A 23,655-nucleotide genomic window follows, 5' to 3' on the forward strand; every position below is an offset into this window, starting at 1 on the left:
GTCTCCTTGGGAATGATGGTGGCTCTGTTGAGAATGCGTGCTGTGAGGGACTTGCTGAAGAATTGGGCCCAAAGTGTGACTTCATTCAAACAACAACAAATTGCTGAATATCTAAGGATGGAACTGGGAACAAGAGTCTTCTCTTGCCTTCCCCTCAAGCCAAACAAAATCCCAAAGATGTGAGGTGAGGTGGGGTGCTACTGACCAGCTTTTAGGTAACCACATTGAGTTCCTTAGCCCTCTGCCTTCAAGTTGGGTTTGGCCAACGGGGAGCTCAGCAGGAGACTGAAGGAGTGAGGAGGGAATGTGTGGTGAGAGTGTATGTCCCACCTTGTGAGGTCACCCTGTATGGTGGGGTCCTTTGCTCACTTCTTCAAGTGCCAAATCTACGTGACTCCTGGGTTCTTCTTCCAGGTTCTGAGTTCTGGTAATAGCTCTCACTCCCTTCCTTTGGTGGGGGATAGAGATGGAAATAGCTTGGCTGCCACTGGCTCAGGTCATAGCTATCCTTTGGGGTTCCCCTGGACATACGCATTTGTAAATGTGTCTTATGCACACCGTGCTGTTTCCTATTGGGACCTTGAATGATAGAGGGAGAAATTCTTTTTGCTGAATCCTGGGAGAGGCTTTCTGGAGCTGGAATGAGGCCAGAGGGCCTAGGGCTGGGTAGGATGGACCAGGACAACAAGCCATTAAAATGCTGAAAAAAGGAGGCTGACAGGGCCCTTGGCTGGAATGAGAGTGGGAGAAGGAACTTCCCCCAAACACAGCTGTAGGGATCCTCTAGAGCTTAAGAGGCAATTATTAGAAATATCTTGGTCTATCTCCTTCCCGTAGGTGGGAATGATGTGGCACTTTGTCCACCTCAGGGGGTAGCCTTGGCTGGGGTCCACGAAGAGGTGAACAGAGAAACATAAACGTTCTTCACACAGACCTCAAAGGGGTCCTTTAAGGTCAGGGTCCCTGGGACATCCTCACTCTTGCGGATGATGCAGGGGAGGTGGCAGGTGTGAGTGGATCATTGCTCCTGTAGGTTTAGGGCAATACATAGGTGTGCTCCTGGGTGGAGGGAAAGGAACACAGGCTTTTGGGGGTAACAGCCTAGGCTTGGATCCCGGCTCTTCACCTTTCTGGGCCATCACCCACCTCTCAGAGTTGCCGTAAGGATTAAATGAGAAAGTGCACAGAAAGTCACGCAGGCCTGCCCTGCAGCCAGCTACAGCCCCGCCCCTCTTCCTAGTGAACTGAGTAGTCTCACGCTCAGAGTCCAAGTCTCCTTTCCTGGCTCTGCCCTCAGGAGCAGGGGCAACCAAGTCTTAGATGCTCCAGGCTCCAGAAGCCTCGGCGTGCAAGCAAGAAGCTGTTGTCATGGATTGGGGGTGGGTGGGCACATTATCCTAAGGCCTCCTAATCCCATTTTCTGCTTTCATGTTAATCCTCTTCCTCCTTCTGTCTACCACACACTGAACTCCCAGGGCACTGACCCAGAGAGCCAGGCCCCACCTCCCCCAGTTGAAGGCCCTATTCCCTATGGCGGGAGGGTGGGGCGGGGCAGAGGGGGCGCTGCAGAGCCAAGGGGTGGGCACTCCAGCTTGTGCCTTGGTCCCCCGCAGTTGACCTGGATGTTTTTCCAGGCCAGGCCATGGATAACACTGAGGGCTCAGCTCGCTAATAAATAATAACAATGACAGCATCAGCCAGCATTTCCTAAGCATGTACTGTTTGCTGACCCTGGCTAAGGCAGGATTTTACTCAGTTTCTGTAAGGCTGCTGTGAAGCAGATTATTCATCTGAAATTTGCAGATGGGGAAATGGAGGCTGAGGGAGGTTGTCATGAACCAGATCACACTGAGCAAAAAACAGAACCGTCTGGGACTCCTGCCCAGCTCTGGCTGGCTCCAGAGCCTCACGGGGAACCACTAGGTCACACTGCCCTCCTGCATTGCTTCCTCAATTCAGGAACGCAACTGGGGGATCCTTTCCCAATCCCCACCCTTGCCTTCCCTCCTCTGGCGACTGTCACCTGAGGCTTCAGTTGGGTGAATGTATTTTTTCCGTTCACTGCACCTGGGTATCACTAGCATTGCTGTGGAGTAGGAAGAACGTGGGCTTGGTGGGTGGAAGGGGAGGTGGTGTGTGTTTCTGGATGAAATAGGTGGCTCCTTGTGAAAGGTTGTCCGGGAGAGGAATGATTTTGCTTTAGGCTTTCCTTTACCTCCTCTTTCTTTCTGGCACTCCATCCTTTCTCCATTCCCAGTTGTAAATGCCCTTCTCTTCACTCTGCAGGACTGAATCAGGCCATTTTTGCCCCCAGAAATAGGTTCTGGGACAAGGCTCACTCACTAAGGAAGAAGCCGTCTACCATCCCCTTCAGCCACTGTGCGTGAGTCTTTCTAAAAAGATGTTATGACTTGCAGGACCTCCATTTCCGTTACACACTCACAGGAAGGAGGCGCTTCCCTAACTCTAACTCACACTCTTTCTGCTGCAACGGGTCCCTTATTGGACACAGCACTTAGTATTACCGGCCAGAGCGCAGGCTTGGAGGGAGGCTGGATTAGAATGCTCGCTCAAACACTTAGCAGCTGTTACTTGGGCTTCAGTTTTCAGGGCTGTAAAATTGGAATAATTTTGTACCTTGCTGAGGCCAGAGCCTGGCCCTCTGGAAGTATTATTTCCCTCTGTCCCTCTCCAGGGGCTGGTGAACCCCTCGTCTGGAAATCTCTCGAAGCCGGGAAGGCAGTGCTTGGTTCACTTTGGTCTTTTTCCCCAGAGTCCTGTGGTTCCTAGGTCCTGCAGGCCTCTCTGCTTATTACTGGGTCCTTGGTCTCTCTGGACTATGCAGCCCTCGCACACTTCCTGGCCCAGTCCGCTCCCCTCAGTTTCTCATCACTTCTGGTCCTGCCTTGTGCCTCCTTGGTGGATGTGGTTCCTCCGGCCCTCAGAGCCCCATAGACCGTATGACAGTTGGAGGGTAATAGAGGATTGTGTAAAGTCCAGTACTGGATCGCGTGGGGTGGGCTACGCATGTTGCATGGAGTGAGTTCAGCTAGGGAAAGAGGTCCCAGGGCGATGGAAGCTGAGGTCCTCCTTCAAGGGATAAGGATAGTCTGAGGGTGGTGAGTATGGCAGGATTTGGCTGCATTGTCATGGTGTGAGGCTTTGTGGAGGCTCTGCCTTTCCCCTCCACCCACAATCACCAAGCCCAACACCAGAGGCAAGATGTGGGGCGTGTGGGCTGGGGATGGCAGTGGCAAGCTGCAACCCTGAGGGTCAGAGTGACAACTGTGACGAGCACTCCAGAGCTAATACGGCTCTCAATCACCTCGAACTAAAGGGACATCTTGTTATGTGAGAAATTACACCAACCACATCTGTTGAGGAGAAATCAGGTTAAAGTTTGGTGATTCTTTTTAAAGCCTCCAAAGGTTTGCGTCCATCCAGAATATTCTAGAAGTAGAATGGTGTATAGGAGAGAAGATGTGGGTTTCAAGTCAGAAGCCCTGCATTCATGGCGGGGCTCTCTGGCCTCCGTGTGATCCCGAACCCGCAGGTCCTTGTTTTTGCTCTGGGCTTCGATACAGACTGGCTAGACCTTCCCTCCTACAATCGACAACATGGAAGCTGGTCTTTCCACAGACCCTCCTTTCTTCTGACTGTTCATATATTTCATGTTCAGAGAAAGACTCAGAAAAGCTTAGTGCCCGTGACCTTGTGGTAGGCGCAGGCCAGGTCCAACCCTGTGCAGAGGTAAAGCTGACCCACCTGCAGGTTGTTCGAGTACCCCTGGTGACCCCTTCATGGCTGACATCCCACCATGAGGACATTACTCCACTGGGTTAGGGCTTCATACTTAAGAAGCTGGTCTGTAAAAATGAGAACTTCCTTGGGGGAAAAGGGAGTCCCCATGTCTTTTTTGGGGACATGATGTGGAGGGCCCAGTGGGAGGTGGGCACCATGGGTGGGAGCAGAGCCTGAAAACACTTTGTGATGACTTCAGGGTTTGCTGCTGAGATTTCACTCATCTTCCCGTGACACACGCATCCCCACAAACATATACCAAGGACATAACTGAGGACCAAGAAGTCACAACCTAAGAAACTGTTGCTGGGGAAGAGTTTGCTGTGAAACATCATTTTATTAACTAATTTTTATTTTTTTTACAAAAATAAACAATTTAATGAACAAGAAGTACAAAAGATTCTGGATATTCAAACTCCAGGAAGGGGGAGAGCCTGGTTTTGGCTGCTTTGCGGCTTTCATTGAAAGCAAATGAGGCAGAAAGGCCCCGGCCCCACCCCCACCCCAGGTCCTGGCTCAAACCGCACCTGCTCCCCGACCCCAGTCTTGGCTCATGCTGAGGTGTGCACCTCGGCCCCTGACCCCTGGGCTGGCCTGGGAGTGCCTGCCCCCTGTCGGGAGGTCAGAGATAGCCTCCCCAGGTACAGAATCACCCACATCCTGGAGCTTCCCCCGCCAAGTCTCCTGTCCAGACCTCAGCTGAGAGAACACTCAGAGATGGATTGTCCCCACGCAGCCCCCCGCCTGCCGTGGCAAGTGCAGCAGCAGCAGCAGCAGCAGCAGCAGCAGCAGCAGCAGCAGCAGCAGCAGGGGCTTTAGCTACATTCTCACACTACTGAACACAGTGACGGGGCTGCTCACGGAACTGTCCCAGGGAGGGACACAGCCCCCACTGGGGAGACTAGCCTGAGCTTGCTTGCAGCCCAGAGGGTTGGAGAGGCAGTCATCCCCCCAAGATTCCTGGACTAGGAGCCAGCAGTCCCATAGCTAGGCTGGTAAACTCACATTTTAACATTTGGCATTATTGCACGTTTGTCCTGGTCACATCGGTCTGTCTGGGATGTCAGCTTTGTCTGCAGGGGTTCCCAGGTGACATGCAGCGCTGCCAGTGCAAGTCACTCCCTCCACAGGCAAGCCCTGCTGCTGAGGATAGTCAGCTGGTCAGCCGAGCCCTCAGACAGGTCAGCCTGAGGCCTTCACATATGTGGTCTTGTTGGGATCAGGGACCACTTGGCTCCATCCAGTCTTGAAAAAGACCAGCTGCCGACCTGGGGGGCAGAGGTGAGAGGTAACAGGGCTGGATGTTTCTCTTCCTGGATGCAGGGCCATTCTCCCTAATTTGACTGCCTTGAAGACACGTATACCACTCTCTCATCATCTCAGCACCCCCCCTGACTTACGATGGGCAATCACTATCTATCAACCTCCAGAGAGGTCCTGCCATCTCCCTTAGAAGGGCTTCTCCCACTGGCTCACCTGTCCAGGTGGTCTGGTTGGTGACCACAAAGGCCCGACACTGGGCATGGCTCTCACAGACATCCACAGCCTCAGCCAGGTTGAACACTGAAAGGAGGCAGCCCCCATGGTGGTAGGATGGCCAGCAGCGGTAGTCCTCCCGGGGGATGGTGCTGTCTGGGATGCGCTGGTACTCTGTGGGTTGGGGATGGAGTAAAATGAGAACTCTGTATGCCCAGGTTTGAATGCCCAGGGATGTGTCACTTTCTGAAAAGGGCAGCAAGACTCATCACCTAGGTCAAAGCTAAAGTCCAGCCCAACCCTCTAGCATGGAGATGAAGGCAGCTACCACTGTTGAAACTGGGCTGATTCATCAAAAAAGACAAAGCACAGACTTGGTTTTCAGGAGATACGTATCTCCCAAATCGAAGGGCACATAGCTGGGTCAGGCAGTACAAGATAGCAGGCACATGCAAGGGGGACAGACATATACAGGGACCCATGGAGTCCCAGCTGTCTAGGCGAATTGCTGAGGTCAGGACATTTTAGACAGAGCCAAGGCTTCTCAAACTTCAATGTGCACGTGAATCCCACCAAGGACTCTTGTTAAAATGCAGATTCTTTTTTTTTTTTTTTTTGATGGGGTCTCACTCTGTTGCCCAGACTAGAGTGCAGTGACACAATCATAGCTCCCTGCAGCCTTGAAATCCTGGGCTCAAGGGATCCTCCCATCTCAGCTTCCCGAAGTGCTGGGATTACAGGTGTGAGCCACCATGCCCCACCAAATGGAGATTTTGATTCTGTAGGTCTGGGGTGGAACTGAGAATCTGCACTTCTAACCAGCATCCAGTGTGGCCTGCAAGGGTTCAGAGCAACCTTCATTCACATTTTCTCCTGGCCTTGGGGAGAGAAGTTAGGCAAGTTCCTCAGAAGGGCCTGGGATGGAAGGGAGTCAGGGGTTTTTGAAGTTAAGAGGCATGCAAATGGACTAAAATGCAAAAAATCCATGGCTATAGAGTGGGGACGGGGCTGGAGGGAAAAATCTGAGATCTCATTCTACAGAGAGAGCCTCAGAAGCTCTGAAAACTCACAATCCAGTGAGCTGCTCGGCTGCTGGCCTCTTGTTTGCTCCTGTCTTTCCCACTGCCTGGAGAGCCCCAGCTCTGGGCTGATAATGCAGAAGCCCTGGGCCTCTGGCCACCCCGCCCTCCTGCCTCCTTCTACCAGGGACTAGACCAAAGTCCAGGGCTGACTGTGATTTACAGCCCCATAAACGGCATCCTCAGGGACAGAGCCAGCCATTGTTCACCTCGTTAAACTTTATTTACAGGGCTAACAGGGCTCCCCCACCCCTAAGACTAGCCAGAGCTCCTTGAATATGGAGGCTGCTCACCCCTCAACCCCTGCCAACCCCAGCTAAACCCCAGGGCTTCAGCAGAAGGACCACAGCCTGAAACCAGTGGCCAGAATTCTCCCCCTGCCCTTGGAGCTTCCTGGCTGGTTTCCGTGTGTGCCTCCCCTAACATCCAGTGTCCTTCTAGCCCCCGGAGATTAGAGGAAGGAAAGGGAAGCAAACATATACTGTGTTCCAGCCGTGTCACAGGAACTGCACTAATTGCTTTCACACATTTCACCTGACATTTAATTCCCATAAGAATTTGGTGAGGTGGGTAATGGTGAACCCAATTCACAGATGAGGAAAGTGAGGTTCAAGGGGTAACTTGCTCAAAGTCACATAGCCAGTACATGATAGGGTTTGGAGCCATCCAGAGTAGGGTGTCAGTGTCCACCCCCAGGTTGAAGGCAGAATTATAGTTGCTCTAGCTCAGCTAGAGATGGAACCTCAGATTACTCCATGTCAGCCCCTCCACGATTCTATGTGAGCCCCTAGAGTGGCCTTTGGAGACAAGGGTAACCAGAGAAAGGGTTACAGAGAAATAGGCTACTTAGCCTAATTGGGCAAGGTCATTCACCCTCCCACCTGTTTCTCGCTTCCCTGTGGATCAGGTTGGGGCCACTCACCAGTACTGCTGCTTGCCGTGGAGTTCTGCAGATACTGCCCGCTCCGATACAGGTGCAGCACCTTCTCCAGCTGGGCCAGGGTCTCGTCCACCCCCCAGGCGAGCTCTCCTGCAGAGTGCAGTGTGGCTAAGACAGGAGGCCTGGGGCTCCCACTCCTCCCTGAAGTCAGCAGCCAGCTGCTCCTGGCTCTGCCTCCAGAGCCTGTGCCCCAGTGAACAGAAGGTTGGGGAGTGGGGAGGTTGCAGCAGAATGCCACCTTAGGAAGTGATGGTTTCTGGACCCCCTGCTGCCCTGGGTTATTTTTCTCCCCACTTTTGCTGGGGGGGTGTGCAGGGGGAAGGTGCCTGGAAGCAGATGGGCCCTGGAGAGCTCACCTGTGGCGTTGACAATGCTGTCCAGCAGAGGACGCAGTGAAGGCGGGGCACTGTGAGGCAGGAGGTATGTGAAGAAAAACCTGTGGCAGAGAGAAACCAGTGGCTCAGGGATCCAGCCTTTGGAGACACATCCTTCTTCTATTCCAACCTGGGGTAAACGCTAACCTGGCCAGGGAGCCGGATCCCTCAGGCTTAGCAACCAGGCAGGCTGCTGTGAAGTCTACTCAGCCTCGGGGGAGGGGGCTGGGCGCATGCTAAGACCACACCTAACTTCACACTAACCGAAACCAGGGGCCTGGTTCCCATCCCTTCCCAGGACTTGCCCACCTCCCAGCCCCACATCATCCCCTGACTGACCCCCGGTGTCAGAGCAGCCCCATGGCTGGGGCCCAGTGAGGAATTTCCCAGAGCACAAGGGCCTGGGTGGGAAGGGAAAAGTGCCAGTTCCAGCAGCCCTAGGCTCCGAGTCCAACACTATTTTAAGAAGCTTCCAGCTGCCACCCCCTAACACAGATTCTCCTTGGAGCTATTTTTAGCCTCCCCATCAGAAGCCTGAACGTTCCCTTCTGGACAGGGTAGAAGCCTTCCCTCACTCTGGTCAAGGCTGAGTCTCCCTGCCCAGCTGGCCTCCACGTTGCCTCTCTTCCTGCCATGCCCTCCTGGCCCATTCTCCTTCGATGGAGTTCCTGAATCGGGGGTGGAGGTCACCTGTAGGCATTATAGAGGTTCCGCTTCTCGTTCATGCCCTCGCACCAGCCGTGGGCTGAGCAGGGCAGGGTGAAGTTCCTGGCCGGAAATTCGAGTATGCAGTCAGCACTGCCTGCACACGGCGTCTCCTCCACACGTGCGTCATCCAGGTCCGTCACCTTGAGCTCCCCATCCACCAGCACAAACTGCCGCGGGCGGAAGTCCAGCAGAGTGACGGAGCCCAGTGGGGAGTGGGCCAGGTGGTGGAGGAGGCGGCCCAGGCTTAGGCAGATCTGAGGGGCAGAAGAAAAGACTGCTCACTGCCTCTCTCCTGGATGGGGGTCTGTGGGACTCGAGGGCGCCCTCCTTGTGGAATCTGAACTTTGCTTGCGGGGGTTGGCACTTCTCTTCTGTAGGTCCCAGTGCTCCACAAAGGCCAAGGTCAGCAGCCTTAGAGAGGAGGCCAGTGAGTTCCTATTAACTCTCAGCTGGCCTGACCCTGCAAATGATATGGAGTGGGTGGGAAACGGCAGCAGCGAGGGTCTGGGGGTAATGCATCTCTTCCCTGAAGTTGCATCCTGAATGTAGTTTTAGTTTAGTGTATGGAAGTAGCAGGAGGGTTAACATGGTATTAAGGTCTTTCCTCGTTCTAGGACACTGGCCCTCCCACGGTCAGGCTGAGTGTGAGTGTGTGAGTGCTCCCCTCTTTAAGGTGCCAGCCCCCACAAGCTGGTGTGTACACGGGCACAAGGAAGGGTGAGGAGGGCAAGAGCACAGAAGGTCGGGATCCTCTATGCCTTCCTTCTTTTTTGAACACTTTGGCCAGTGGCTGAGTCAGCCTGTGCGCCTTCTTCCCCTCCCTCTCCCTGGGTGGAGGAGGAGTGGGGGCTGCTCTGGAGGGCTGGCCTTCTAAGGGAGAACCATCCTAGCAAGGAGCCCAGGGCCCGAGCCCTCCTCTAAGCTCACTCGGAATCGATCCTCCCAGGAAGTTTGCAGCAGCTGGATCATTTCTACAGGGGCGCCCAGCTCCGTGATGGTGGTCAGGGTGTCTGGGATGTCCTCGCTGTCCTGGTAGCAGTAGCCATAGAGCTGGGGAAAGCCGAGGGCAGGTCATTAGGTCACAGGGTGGGGGTGGGGACAGGGAAGGGCTGGACTGTCAGGTTCCCCCTCTCTCTCCCCCCACCATCCCTAGGCCTTTGCTTCAGCTCAGGCCAGAAGAGAATGCAGCGTTGCCTGGGAAGCATGCCCTCTCTTTCCTGTAGTCAGACTTCCTACTCATCAAGCCAGCCCCTCACCCCTTCCGACTCAGGTAAATGGGCAGGTCTGGCCACTGGGAGTTAACCACGTGCCAGGCACCCTGCTAAATTGCTCTATGTGCATAACTCAATTCTTATAATGGGCACGGTAGGTACTATTATTATCTCCAACTTCAGGTGAGGAGGCTGACTCAGAGAGGTTAAGTTGCTTGCATAAGGTGGCACAGCCCATCAGTGCAGGAGCTAAGATGTGAATTTGTGCCACTCGGATTCTACAACTTGTTTTTCTTTCTTTCTGTCTTTTTTTGTTTTTGTTTTTTGAGAGAGCCTTGCTCTGTTGCCCAGGCTGGAGTGCAGTGGCATGATCTCAGCTCTGCTCCACCTCCTGGGTTCAATCAATTCTCTTGCCTCAGCCTCCCGAGTAGCTGGGATTACAGGCACTTGCCACTATGCCCAGCTAATTTTTGTATTTTTAGTAGAGACAGGGTTTCACTATGTTGGCCAGGTTGGTCTCAAACTCCTGACCTCAAGTGATCTGTCTGCCTTGGCCTTCCAAAGTGCTGGGATTACAGGCGTGAGCCACTGTGCCCGGCCACAATCTGTTTTTTCTAAGGATGCTGTTTGCTAAAACACAAGCCAGCATACGGTTGGGCATTATCCCTCCTCCCCTCCTCCAATCTGTATCCCTCACCATTTCTACCTTCTGGCAGCTTCAGTTTTCTCTGTGTGGGTCTTGAGGGAGGAAAAGCAAGTTCCCTCAGATTGGTAACAAGTGGTGATAAGAACAAGGTACCTAAGGGCACATGCCGGGGTGTGTTTTGCATATGAGTGATGTGTATCAGTGGGGTTGGTAGTGAGTGATGATTCCTCCTGGAAGATCAGTTCTTTTGGGGTTACCCTCACAGGGAACTGCCCACTCGATATCACGTGGGGAGAAGCTCTGCACTGCCCAGGGACTTCTGGGGAGCACAGTCTGACTGTCACTACCACCTAAACAGCATCCTCAGGCCTCTCCCTGGCTCTTCCAGCATACTCCACAGCAGCTAGAGACTCATATGGTGCTCAAAACCACCAGCACCCTGTGGGGTAGAAACACGAAGGCCGAGTTGTCCAGGCCCGACTGGGGGAGAGGAGAACTATGCAGTGGAGGGGTGGGGATGCTGAGCCCATGGCCTGGATATCCCTGTGCACTGTCACCCTCATACCATCGTTCACACCCTCCCCAGAGCCACTCTAGGTCCTCACATGTCCTCTTTCCGCCCCAGGAGTGCCCCCTCAGCTCTCCGTCATCCTGCTGGCATGGGGGAAGGCCTCACTCTCGGGCTGTGACTTGGGGGGCCAGGGCAGCTCCAGGCACCCTCTTCTCTCTCCACCCCCTTCCCATCAGTCCAGGGAGGCCCCAGATCCTGGTGGGGTGGGGGGAAGGTAAGGGGAACAGCCCTGGGGCCTGGTTCTCATTTTCTTGCCCAGAGTCTGAGCCTTTGTGGGAAACTTCTGAAGGTTATTAAACACCCGGAGGTCGTTAAATGCGCTGTTAACGAGGTATTAATCAACACCCCTCAGGAAAAAATAAAAAGACACCATTAACCCCCCCAGGAAGCGTGAGGCTGAGCATTTCAGTCACATCTTTTGTTCGGTTGGGAGAAGAAATATACTTTAGCAGGGCCAGAATCTGGGCCCAGGCAGGCCTGGGGGCCCCAGGATGACACGGGAGAGGTGGGGAGAGATTGAGGGGAGGGAAGACCCTTGTGCCCTTTGGCCCTGGGCTATAGAGGAGTCAGTCACGTGAGGGAGTGTGTGTGCGTGTGTCAGGGGCGGGATGGGGAGGGGTCGAAGAAGATGGATGGAAAGATCTCGCCCAGGCAATCCCCATGACCAGAGAAAGCCCTGGGAGGTGCAGAGTGGGGCCTGCTAGCCTGGGCATTTTCTATTAGAATCCACAGCACCAACTCTGCGCTGCTCAGAGAGGAAGGGTGGTGGGCCTGCACCACTAGGAACTCTAGAAATGTTCTCTGACTCCTCCCCAGTTCAGCAAACAGTCAAATGGTTTTGAAATTTTAAATGACTCAGAGGTATTAAAGCAGCATTATTTCTAGTTCCCTGTACACCTGCCCTGAAGCCTCCTGGCCAGGAAGACCCCACTGTAGGCTTCCCTGCCAGCAAAGACAGCTGGCGGTCAGAAGATGAATGGGGGAGAGCCACCCTCAAAGCAGTCCCTAAACTCACACTAAAGGGCCCCCCACTTTTCACTTTTCACTTTTCCTGGGTAGAAAGGACCTGTGACCCTCTCTCCCTTAGCAACCCTGTGCCCTGGGGCCACTAACTCTTATTGTAGAGTCTGGGACTCTACAATAAGGAGTCACACAGCCAACCCCAGACAACCCTGGTCTTGGTTTGGTGAGGGAAGGGTGAAAACTATTGTGTTGTAATTTGTTCTTTGGTGCCTTCAGAATTGGGCTGGGGGCCTGACATTTCAGAGGAGGACTGTCCTGTGATATATGCGTGGGGCGTTAGGTGAATGCTTGTTAGGAAGTTTGGGCTGGCAGGAAGAGTGAGGGAGACGTTTCTTAAAAGATAGGAAAGCACATCAAACATCAAACTCGTCTGAAGGCAGAGCGGTCTTCAGTCAAGTAACTAAGACTTTATGTCCTGCTAAGTCACTCAAGATCTCTCCACTCCCTCAGGATCTGGCTGACACCCTAGAGTTTCCAAAAAGTTCCCAAGAGTCCCTGGGAAGCAAAGAGTACAAGATCCTCCCAGTCAGAATGGCCACGTAACCAGGGGCTCACTCCCTGAAGCTGCAGACACAGTGTGAGCTGTGCAGCCGGGCTTCACCACACGCAACTGTTGGTTCTGCCCCAGCTCCCGAGACCAGCTTGGGGCCCAGGGCCTGGTCACAACTGTCTGACCAGGGTGGGGGAATACAATGGAGGAGGGCGAGACTGGGAGCCAACAGGAGTATAAACAGCTTTTCGGCCAATCTCTCCTACTCTTCGATGCCCACCCATCTCCCTCCAGGGCTGGGGCGCCATCTCACTCCTGAGGAAAGGAAAGAGGGACTCCTGGGTTTCCGGTCATTTCTGCCGGGTGCAGAAAGGTTAGTTTGAGTGGGCTGGGAGGTGGAAGGTGTGTGCAAGATTCATCCGCTGGGGAGGCTGCACACACCCCGGTTCACCGGGCCAACAGCGGTCAGGGATTCCCCTCTCAGTTTGCTCAGATATGTGCAAAGGGAATAGTCTGTCTAATCTTAGGATGGAGGGAGACCTGAAAGAGAGGACGTAGTATAAGGGCAGTGCTGGGACTGTGAGAAGCCCACTCTAAGTCTAGCTTGAGGGGACAAGGTGGGGGTTTCAGCTCTCCTCTGTGTCTCCAGCGAACGGGCGAGGCAGAGTCCCATTGAGTAGGAAGGCATTTGGCCTTCTCAACCTTCCAGCCTCTTGGCTATCTATATACACTCAGACGGTGTGACATTTAGATCCTCAGGCCGCCAGTCTGTCCACTGAGCTGAGACCTTGAGGCTTCTCCAGGGGCTCAAGGACCCACTTTTAAGGTCTGGGGAACCCTTGGTTCACTTCTGGGAAGCTCTGTGTTCCCTTTTTCTAGCCTGCTCCCCCAGCCCCCTTACAGTGTCTTCTGGGGTGGCGCTGGGGGTGGGTGGGTGGGGAAATTCTATGGGAATCAAGGCTGACACTTGGTCTCTTTCCAGCCCTTCCCAACCCCGTTGCTGTCCCGTTTCATTTTCAAAACCAGACAAATCACTGGAAGTTGAGAGAAGTTCCATCAAGAAGGGGGACTTTATCACACAGTTGTAATTCTGACTCAAGTGTCTTGGCTTAGGGTCATTTTGGCTTGGGGTAATATCCCTGGTGTTCAACCTCCTAACTCCAGCCCAAAGTACAGTCCTAAGCCCTAATGGACTGCCCCACCCCTGAGTTTTGGGAGCCTCTGTCCTGGTCTGTCTTTAAGAGATGTGTGGAAGCGGAGAAGCCCAGGAGTTCTTCGGTAAAGGGACGCCCACCCAGAAGCGAGAAGCAGGGTGGTGCAGTGGGAAGCGCCATGGTCCGGCTTCTGCGTCTAGCTTAGCCTGGGCGCAGTCATTGGCACTACAGATCAAGGGTTTATCTTCCAGCCAGGCTGACAAGGTCTTGGGCACTCCCAGCCAACACCGTCACTCCCGCGTCCCCACCCTCGTACCTGCAGCACGTTGGGGTGCCGCAGCCGCTCCAGCAGCACCATCTCCTTAAGCAGCTTGTGGGCCGCCAGCCGATAGCAGCCCCTCCGTACCCCGAACTCGCGCACGCAGCTGCCCAGATCGTGGCCGCTGAAGTCCACCGCCTTGAGCGCCACCGCGGCGCCGCCGGGCAGGCGGACCCGGTACACGGCCTTGGTGTAGCCTGAGCCCACGTACTGCGCGCCGGACACATTGCGAAGCGCGGCGCAGCCCAGGCGCGGGCCCGGGCCGGGGGAGCCTGGGCCAGGAGCCGGGGGCCAGCCTGGGGCGCCGTCGGGCAGGGGCCGGGCCCAAGGGGGCCGGGGGCGCTGCAGGCCGGGCCCGCCCGGAGCCAGGTCCATCAGGCGCCGCCGCTCCGGCCGGCCCGCGCCGGGCCCGGGGCCCCCGCGGGAATAGCGCTGCACCTCCTCGTAGCGCGCCCGGATCTGCCGGGCCAGCTCCCCGCGGCCCCCGCGACGGCCCGGGCCCGGGGCCGGCGAAGGCTCAGGGGACTGGCCTGGCCTCGGAGGCTCCGAGCCCGGAGCGAAGAGCACGTTAAGGACGGAGCCCAGCAGGAAGGAGGCGCAGAAACCCGCGGCCACTGCCGCCCGCCGGCGCCGCATCGCTCCCCTCCCCCCGGCCGGCCGGCCCCGCGCGGCTCCCCGGCCCCGGCCCCGGGCGGCTCAGGCTCCGAGGCGGCTCCGCTCTGCGCCCCGCTGGCCCCCTGCCCAGCCCACGCGCATGGCCCCGGCGGCCCCGACCCCGGCCCCTCGCGGGCGACACATCGGCCTGACACTTGCCTCCCTGCCGCCCTGCCCCCGCCGCTTATAAGGCCCGGAGCCGCCCCCGCCCCCGCCCCCGCCCCCGCCCCCGCCCCTCCGCCTCCGCCTCCCAGCTCCCGGCCCGAGCCCGTCCTCGGCACCGCCCCCTCCGGCCGCCCAGCCCGGCCTTCCCCGCTGACTGACAGCGGGACCTCCTCCCGCGGCCGTCCCGGCCTGGGAAGCGGCGCGGAGGCGGCTCCGGCCCTGCCCTGCCCGCTGTTCCCCAAGCTCCGTCTGGGGCGCGGGGAAGGGGGCGGCGGCCAGGAGGCGCGCGGGGACTCCGCGCCTAACGTGAGGGCGGACAACGGGGCCGGGGCGGCCGGATAACGGGATCGGGAGGTGGATAACGGAGCCGGCCGGGCGGAGTGGGAGGAAGATAAAGGGGCGAGGCCGGCGGGTAAAGGGCTCCGGAGGGGACGGGCAGCTAAGTCCGGGGTGCGAAGATCCGAGTGATCTCAGCGCTGCCTCCTGGGACTGGAGGCCTCGGGGCGGTTTGGGCTCAGGGAAGGCGCGTGGACCCCGCCTCTCGCGGGTGGGGCCGGGGGTGGTGGCTCCTCGCTCAGCCCCGGATTCCGCGTTGGGGCGATGGTGAGGGGGAGGCGGGCGCAGCCGGGCCAGCACCTGCGAGCGCGCGTGGGATAGGAGCTCTAGGCATAGAGGAATGCTCGTGAACTCGCCGGAGATGCCCTGTTCAACTCCTTTTACTAAGTGTTTCTGATTTTCCTTGCCCCTAAAGCCCCAAATGCAGCTGGGAGTCGCTCCCTACCCCCCAGGATGCCTGGGGTCTGACGGGGTCAGCCGCGTACCGTGAACTATGTGCATGCTAGTAGCTTGCGCAAAGAGTGCGATTGTGCCCACGGACGGCTGTCTGTGGAGTGTGTGCCTCGGCGTGTCTGAAGGGGCCATTGTGTCCGATGAAGGGAATGTGTACCTTGTGTGTAAGTTGGTGCTGACGCCACCAGAACTTCGGTCCCTCCTCCTCCCTCCTTGATTGCATCATTAGTGCTAATTGAGGGGCTTTCACACGCCAGTGCATTAGCTGTTTGGAGTGAGCTCCCCCCTCCTGGGAGAGATAAGCCGCTGCCCCTCCCCCTCTCAGCTCTCCTCTTCCCCGCCGCCCTGACACTGCCCACCTAGATCCTCTCACCTTCCTGGGCAGCTTCCTGCCTCCCTCTGGGCCAGGTTAATCTCTGTCGTCCTCATAGTGTCAGGGATTGGCTGGGGAGGGGTCAGGGAGGAGAAGGGTCCAGAGCCTTTTTTTCTGGGGGGGGCGGGTGGAGGGGGTTGGGGGGTGTGTCCAGGAAGGGGAGATTTTCACTGATGAGGTCTGGCGTTCCTACAGAATGCAGTGTCTGTGATGAGAAAGGGACCGGAATTTATGCCCTGTTCCTTTGGACATGGAAGGACCAAGGAGAGAGCTGAGTCCAGCCCGGACTTCCTTGTTCTCTATGGCTTGGGGAGTTGGGGCCCAGTCTGACTTAGCAAGTGTGGAAAGGCAGGGTGAAGGAAGCCATGATTCCTCCGAGAATGCTGGGTCTGGTGGAGTCCGGTCTGTACCGATGGAGCTGTTCTATCCCGCTCTGGGCCGTGGCTGCAGGCTGCAGGGTGTCGGGGGAAGGCTCTGAGCAGATGCCCTCCCCAGCCTTACACCAGATGTCTTTGGTCTAATTAACTGTGCTGGGAAAACCAACCTGGGTTTGTAAACAGAGCTACTGGCTAAAGTCAACAGGGAACAGCAGCAAACAGCAAACATTCTCCTCACACTCAGCCCCGGTTCAATTCAGGCCCCTGGGGAAAAGGGGGAGCTGGGTGGATCAGGAGGCCCCCTGGCCCACAGCTGAATCAGGAAAAGCCTGTCTGTGTCTCCCCAATATGGCTGCTAATTCCTTATCAGTTCCATGTCTTCTCTTCTGGAGAGGAATGAGGATTCTGGGAGGAACAGTTGCCATCCCAAGATAGGCTCTGTCCTCCTTCCAGCAATTTCCCGATAGACATCTACCCAGCCAAACATCTCAATCCGTGAGGGAGCTGTTGTGGGGGAATATTCCCTGAAGAGCCTTCTTTGGGGCCTGCTCTGCCCTTGTGTCTTGGAGAAACTTCTGAGGGTAAAACTTGGCATTGTGAGTCTATAGCTCAGAGTAGGTGAATATAACGTGAACATTGTTAAGTTCGTTACACATCATGTAGGTATTATAATAACATGTTCTGAAATTAGATAATTATTCCTGTGATATCTTTGCCAAGCTTCAGTGTTTCTGTTATGGTTTGAAAGTTCAAGGCACACAGGGGCCTGAGAAACAGGCACAAATGTGCGTGCAACACACACAGGTCCACGGAGCAGTACGGAGCAGTAGCTCACACAGCAACAAAGGCCTCTCAGTGGCCTCCCCCTCATACTCACTGTCTCCCTCACCAGCTCTCAGACACACATATACAATCTGAGATGGAAATGGATTTTTGGCTTCTGAAAGAAAGGGATTGAACTTTTTGAGCAGATTAGAGTTTCTGAATTGGCAGTTCTTGAGTTCTTAACTGTATTTTGCTTATTTGGTTTTTTTTTTTTTTTTTCCTGCCACCCAGGGAGAGGAATCATTTCAAAGAATTGAAATACATGAAATGCTACTGCAGGCCCCTGATCTGCAATCTGCCCATGCACTCAAAGACCAGGTGGAGCCCATAGCCTGGGCCTCACAGGCCAGAGTCTGCAGGCCAGTGTCCAGCTCAGAGCCCTCAGTGCCATCTTCATACAGGAGCCATCGGATGGCCATCCTCCCTGTCTCCCCCAGGGCTTCTGGCAGTCCTCACACCACAGTGTCTGTGCGAGGTCTAGAAGGCTCAACATGTCCAATGCTCTATGTTTTCTTGCTGCCTGTATGTTTCTGCCATGCTCCTACCCCACTCAAAACACTTAACTTGGATATTAATCCTTGGGAAGAGGGCAGATGGCCCAGACTCCAAAATGCTAAATTTCCTTCAAAGTGTCTTTTCAATATCTTTTTTTCTGCATGTTTCTGTCGCATCATCCTAGACTGTCTGAAGGGTTATTCCAGCCTCCCAGCTGCCTTCTTTATTGTCCACCTTTTTCCCTGCAGGCCAAGACTCAGACACCTCTTTTGGAGTATTACTCTTCTACTCAAAAACGGGAGGATAAGCTGAACTGGCCTTCAGGTCTCCATGAGCTGGCCCCAGCCCCCCACCTAGGCCTGTGTCCCCCTTTCCATTCCTCCACACAAAGTCAGACTCCCCAACCAGGTGCCTGTACTAGCTCCTGCCCCAGCCATCATCTGCGCTTTCCCATCAGTGCCTTCTCTCCCAGTTCCTCTTCCTGAAATATGGTCTTCTAGCCTTTCCACTTAATCTTTGCCAAGTGATGCTTCCAGGCCTCCCAGAAGGTGGTAAGGTAGAGATAATGCTTCTGCAACTGGGGTCCTGTTGCAGAAGGTCCTTGGGATATTGAGTGTCTATTCTTAGAGTTTTGTGGAGAAAAGAAATGTACAAAATACATTTCTCAGGTCTTGGAAAACTTGACATAAAGAGCTTGGGATTCGGAATCAGGGATTCAATCTTATTAATCAGTGACCTACTAGTATTTACACAAATTTCAAACAAACATCTGTGACAACATCTTAGACAACTTGTTTGGGTATAACTCTGCCAGGGGACAGAAATAACTTGAACCTCTTTTATTCTTTCTTTCTTTTCCCTCCCTCCCTCCCTCCCTCCCTCCCTCCCTCCCTCTCTCTTTCTCCTTCTTTTCTTTTCTGATAGGGTCTTGGGTCTTACTTTGTTGCCCAGACTAGAATGCAGTGGCCTGATCTTGGCTCACTTGCAACCTCCACCTCCCAGGCTCAAGTGATTCTCCCACCTCAGCCTCCCAAGTAGCTAGGACTATAGGTGTGAGCCACCATGCCCAGATAATTTTTGTATTTTTTTGTGTAGACAGGATCTCACTATGTTGCCCAGGCTGTTCTTGAGCTCCTGGGCTCAAGCAATCCTCCCACCTCAGCCTCCCAAAGTGTTGGAATTACAGGGTTGAACTACTTTCTTTTGTTTTTCTTTTCTTTTTTTCTTTTTCTTTTCTTTCTTTTCTTTCTTTTTTTTTTTTTTTTGGAGATGGAGTCTCACTCTGTCACCCAAGGCAGTGGTGCGATCTTGGCTCACTGCAACCTCTGCCTCCCGGGTTCAAGCGATTCTTGTGCCTCAGCCTCTGGAGTAGCTGGGATTATAGGTGCAGGCCACCAAGTGTGGCTAATTTTTGTATTTTTAGTAGAGACAGGGTTTCACTATGTTGGCCAGGCTGGTCTCAAACTCCTGACCTCAAGTGATCCGCCCACTTTGGCCTCCCAAAGTGCTGGGATTACAGGCGTGAACCACCGCGCCCGGCCTGAACCACTTTCTATCCTGTTTCCCATAGGTGAAATCTCTTAACCTCCTGGGCTCTTTTGTGCCTGGAATTTCCCCATTCTCCCAAATCAGCAAACCAGTAGTCCATCACAGGAGGCCTCACCACTTCCCCTACACCGTGGTGAGCTTCAGAGGGAAGACTGTGAATCAGGACCTGGGCTGAGCCTCCTGATGCCAGAGTCTGAGTGCAGGGACAGCCCCAGCTTGTCCTCCCAGGAGCAAGGCTGTAGGGGAGGGGTCTGATTCTGAAAAGAGTGGGGGAAAGGGTGGAGCCAGGCAGCCGCTCCTCCACCCCCACCTCCCTCAGGTAGGAAGTGAAGCTGATGTTTCCAAAATATAAAAAACAGATGATGAAGGTCAGGTTTCCCACATGCTGGAGAGCGGGAGCCCCAAGGCAGAGTCCCTAAAAAATTATCGGAGGCAGAGACAGAGGAGAGCGCGAGCGAGTGTGCAAGCGTGAGTGCAGAGATAGTTAAACATGAAGAAACAGAGAGAGAGACAAAAAATTCTGAATCCTGAGAAAAGTAGTCAAACGAAGACAGAGGAAGCCATGGCTCAGGAGAGATGCTTCCACCCGTTTCTGGAAAAGAGCTTAGTTCCCCTCCATGGGTTTCAGGATGGGAATACGAGCCATTTCAGCTCCACGACCCTGTCACATGGGGAGGCCCTCCTGGAACCCAGAAACCAAAAGGCTCTGTGGGCTCTCAGGGCCCTCAATGCCTGGGCTGGCTTCTCTGTCTCTGCCTCGGAGTCTGTGGCCCCCAGTGTCCCTCTCAGACCCCTTCCTGTGCCTGGGTGTCTATTCCTCCTGCCTTCCTGCTACTCAGCCTCACCCACCAGCCAGGGAGATGCTCTGTGACACTTAGTCTTTCTGTCCCTTTTCTGGCTTTCTGAGCTGTGTCCCCCTGCTTCACTGTTTCTTGAGATTGGAGGAGCTAGGGGTGGGTGGGACTGAGGACTGGAGAGGGGGTTGGTGGTCCCAGAGAAGGCTTAGAGGTACCTGTTTAGAGCTGTCACTGGAGAGGAGTGAGGGGGTAGCCTTGGGGTGGGGACCCTGTGGTGAATGGGGACTGTGTTCTGGAGACTCTTTAGGGGAGTGAGAAAAGTGGGGGCTGGTCCCCTAGGCCTCCGTAGTCCCTGGCAGATGGAGCAGCAGGTAGAGGGAGGGAGAATTGGCCATCGATCAGTGAGTGACAGATGGACTCAGGCGGCTCAGACTGATGGAGCAGAGGCCTTTGTCTTTGTCCAGATGTGATGGGGATGGGCGCATAGGGGCTGGGTGGTTAGGAGTGAACATATCACACCTTCTCTGACAAAGCCAAATGTACTCCCGAGTCAATGGGGCTATGTTTCTAGGCCATGGTCAACTAGAAAGAAGCAGTTTATTTCAAGTGGTCACAGAGCTGCAGTTTGGGAAATGGAGAGAAAAGAGGAAGAAAAGAGGGGCTGTTGAGTTTGTACATTTGGTTCTGAACCTCTAGGGGGCTGACAGTTCTCTCCTTCATCCCTGCGTCCCCCAGGAGGCCAGCCTGGACCCAAACCCAGAAGAAAGACTGCTCCTTACAGTTAAGAAGGCCTTGCCCCTGCTTCTGCCCTCAGGAGCTTACAATGTAATTGGAAAGATTTGCCCCAAAACATCAGGGACTAATAGAAAGGAGAATGTGGAAGATGGGGTAGGTTGGGGCGGGGGGCGGGAGTGGACAGGCAAGAAAGAACTCAGAGACGGCTGGCCCCTTCCTGGAACCCTGATGGAGAACTATCGTGTCCTGAAAGCCTGCTGTGCACCATGAGCTGTCTAACCTCTTGATACATACTGTGAGGTCAGAATGATTACACCCATTTTATAGATGAAAAAATTGAGGCTTATGAGATTAAGGAATCTGATAACTGTCACATCAATCCTAAGAGGCAGAGAAATGAAGAAGCAGTGCCTCAGGCCCCGATTCAGGGTCTTTTTTCAGCTTTTTGTTAGTTTGAGAAAATAGAAAATTCCAGTTAAAGGGAGAGGCAGAGAAGCAAATACATGTCACCAATGGGAACAAACGTGGAAGTTCATTAAGGTCATTTTTGCCTCCAAGCAACAACGTTTGGTCATAAAGATTTATTATTTTATTGTTCTTGTTAATACTAATAAAAAGCACACTTATTAAATGCCTTTCATTATCACTTAATCCACTTAACACCTCTAGGAGATAAATACTGTTATTATCTTCAATTTTCAAGATGAGAAAATTGACATAAGAGAGGTTACTTGGGTAAGAAAGCCAAAGAGACTGTTAGGAGGCAGAGCCCAAATTTGGATGCAGATGCCTCTGACCGCAGAGCTTGTGCTCTTCCTGGTTCTGTCCTGCATTTTAGTTCATGATCTGAGCTGGGTTGGGCTTCATTCAGCTACAAAAATCCCAAGGTCAGTCTTTCCAAGCCCAGCGCTGCAATCGTGGTTCAAAGATAAGTGTCTGATGATGTGTAAGCCTTTAAAGGATAAAGGCAGGCCCTTCTGGGGCAGTAGGGGAAAAAAGATGGAGACAAGAAGAGGCACATTGAAGAGAATCTTCCCCTGCCTGCCACCCCATTCCCCCGCCGCATAAGGAAAACCACAGACTCAGGAGCTGAGACCAGACACCTATGAAGTGTTTCTCAGAGACTCCAGAGGGCCCTGTGGGGAGAGAGAAGAAATCAGGAGTGATGGTTTTATAAAGGGCTAACAATACCCTGGGAGTCTTTGTGGAATTAAAATAATTATTTGAAAAATTCCAAAAAGCACAAAAAAGGAATAAAAATTACACAAACTCCCTCCATTAAAAGAGATTATCTATAGTAAAATGTGCGAACTACCTCGTCTGTCCCTTCAACCCCAACCCCAGAGGTAACCTCTGCTAACCATGTGGTGTATAAAGGCTCTGTAAGATCCCACACACACTCATTATCTCCTTCCCTCCACCACCATCCCATGGTGACTGTTCTCTACCGCCAGCTTCAAGCTTAGACATCTTGGAGTCTCTTTGATGTTTCCAAACTCAAATTCAAGTCCTGTGCTTTCAAAAAAATATTTCTTGGATTTCCTCCCTTTTTCCTCATTGCTGTCCTCCCAAGTCTTGGCTCTTCCTCTCACATCTGCTCTGTTGACTGGGTTTCCTAAATGTTCTCTTCCCACCTCAAAGCATGTATGGGCACCAGATTCATCTGCCAACGACATCACTCCAACACATCATTTTCCTGTTCTAAAATCTTTGATGATTCCCCATCATTTGGAGGATAATTTAGCCTGGCATTTAAAGTCCGTTGCAACCTACCTCTTCACTTCTTGTATCCACAAGTGCTTCCTGACTCTGTGTTGCAGCCTGGCGGGTTGCCTCACTAATCTTAGAGCAAACTCTGCAACTCCTGCCTGATGATGACCTTTCTCCACCTAGCCAAACCTTGTCCATCCTTCAAGGCCCATCTCAAGCCTTTCTTTCTTTCCTTCTTTTTTTTTTTTTTTTTTTTTTTGAGATGGAGTCGCGCTCTGTTGCTCAGGCTGGAGTGCAGTGGCGTAATCTCGGCTCACTGTAAACTTTGCCTCCCAGGTTCAAGCGATTCTCCTGCCTCAGCCTCCTGAGTAGCTGGGATTACAGGCACCCGCCACCACGGCGGGCTAATTTTTGTATTTTTAGTAGAGGCGGGGTTTCACCGTGTTGGCCAGGCTGGTCTTAAACTCCTGACCTCAGGCGATTCACCTACCTTGGCCTCCCAAAGTGCTAGGATTACAGGTGTGAGCCACTGTGCCCAGCCTCAAGCCTTTCTTTTCCTGAAAGCCATCCATGACCTCTCTAGTCCACATCCATTGCTTCTTTCCAAAATGCCTGAACACAAGAGGGCTATGCTTCATGGTTCAGAGAGGCCCCTAATTGAAAGGGATCTTGGGTATGACCATAGAATGGTAGTTCCCAGCTTAGGGCCCAAAGGTTTCCAGGAGTCTACAAATGTATTGGGAGGAGGGTGGCTATCAGCTTTTGTCAATATTCCAGAAAGCCTATAGGAAATTATATGTATTTCATGATAAGCCGGCCCAGTCAAGAGAAACATTGACTTTCTTTGCCTATGGCCGAATTATATCATGCATTCAGCATCTCATCTTGACAAATGACATTGGTTTTTCCTTAAGAAAAATTTGGAAATAGGCTGGGCATGGTGGCTCACACCTATAATCCTAGCACTTTGGGAGGCCAAGGTGAAAGGATTGCTCAAGGCCAGTAATTTGAGACCAGCCTGGGCAACATGATGAGACTCCATCTCTGTAAAAAATTTAAAAAGTAACCTAGACTGGTGGTGCATACCTGTAGTCCCAGCTATATGGGAGGCTGAGGCGGGAGGATCACTTGAGCCCAAAAGTTTGAGTTTGAGGCTGCGGTGAACCATCATAGTGCCATTGCGCTCCAGCTCCAGCCTGGGTGATAGAGCAAGATCTTCATTTCTTGAAAAAAAAAAAGAAAAGAAAAATGAAATAAGTGTGTTGTTATGTAAATGTACCCAGGTAGGTGGGCTCTTTCAAAATCTGGGGTTTGTGGGGCAGCAGGATGAATAAAAGGGACCCTTTAAAATTATGTTTAAAAATTTTTTTAGAGATAGGGTCTTGCTGTATTGCC

General features: G+C 53.6%; 1 protein-coding gene across 2 annotated transcripts; it reads right to left on the bottom strand.

Annotated features, from left to right (window-relative positions):
• Positions 1-4,118: 4,118 nt before the first annotated feature.
• On the bottom strand, positions 4,119-14,562 carry PKDCC (protein kinase domain containing, cytoplasmic). 2 transcript variants are annotated; one of them, XM_015112228.3, is made up of 7 exons: positions 13,790-14,562; positions 9,306-9,428; positions 8,361-8,632; positions 7,653-7,732; positions 7,279-7,386; positions 5,278-5,451; positions 4,119-5,069 (listed from the first exon to the last, which is right to left on the bottom strand). In XM_015112228.3, the coding sequence occupies exons 1-7, from the start codon at positions 14,426-14,428 to the stop codon at positions 4,984-4,986; spliced, it is 1,482 nt and encodes a 493-aa protein (XP_014967714.2). In that variant the 5' UTR covers positions 14,429-14,562; the 3' UTR covers positions 4,119-4,983. The 2 variants fall into 2 exon arrangements, with proteins under 2 accessions (XP_014967714.2, XP_077815806.1); XM_077959680.1 differs by lacking the exon at positions 9,306-9,428.
• Between the last annotated feature and the right edge of the window lie 9,093 nt (positions 14,563-23,655).

Source organism: Macaca mulatta, chromosome 13, assembly GCF_049350105.2.
Source record: "Macaca mulatta isolate MMU2019108-1 chromosome 13, T2T-MMU8v2.0, whole genome shotgun sequence".
Classification (NCBI taxonomy): Eukaryota; Metazoa; Chordata; class Mammalia; order Primates; family Cercopithecidae; genus Macaca; species Macaca mulatta.

Bases quoted from the DNA above. Each gene is read 5' to 3' on its own strand.
- PKDCC (XM_015112228.3), bottom strand. From the start codon at position 14,428: ATGCGGCGCCGGCGGGCGGCAGTGGCCGCGGGTTTCTGCGCCTCCTTC. The intron at 9,429-13,789 runs GTACGAGGGTGG...GGCTTTCCCCAG, and splicing joins GGCACCCCAACGTGCTGCAG to CTCTATGGCTACTGCTACCA. The intron at 7,387-7,652 runs GTGAGCTCTCCA...TGCACTCTGCAG, and splicing joins CAGCATTGTCAACGCCACAG to GAGAGCTCGCCTGGGGGGTG.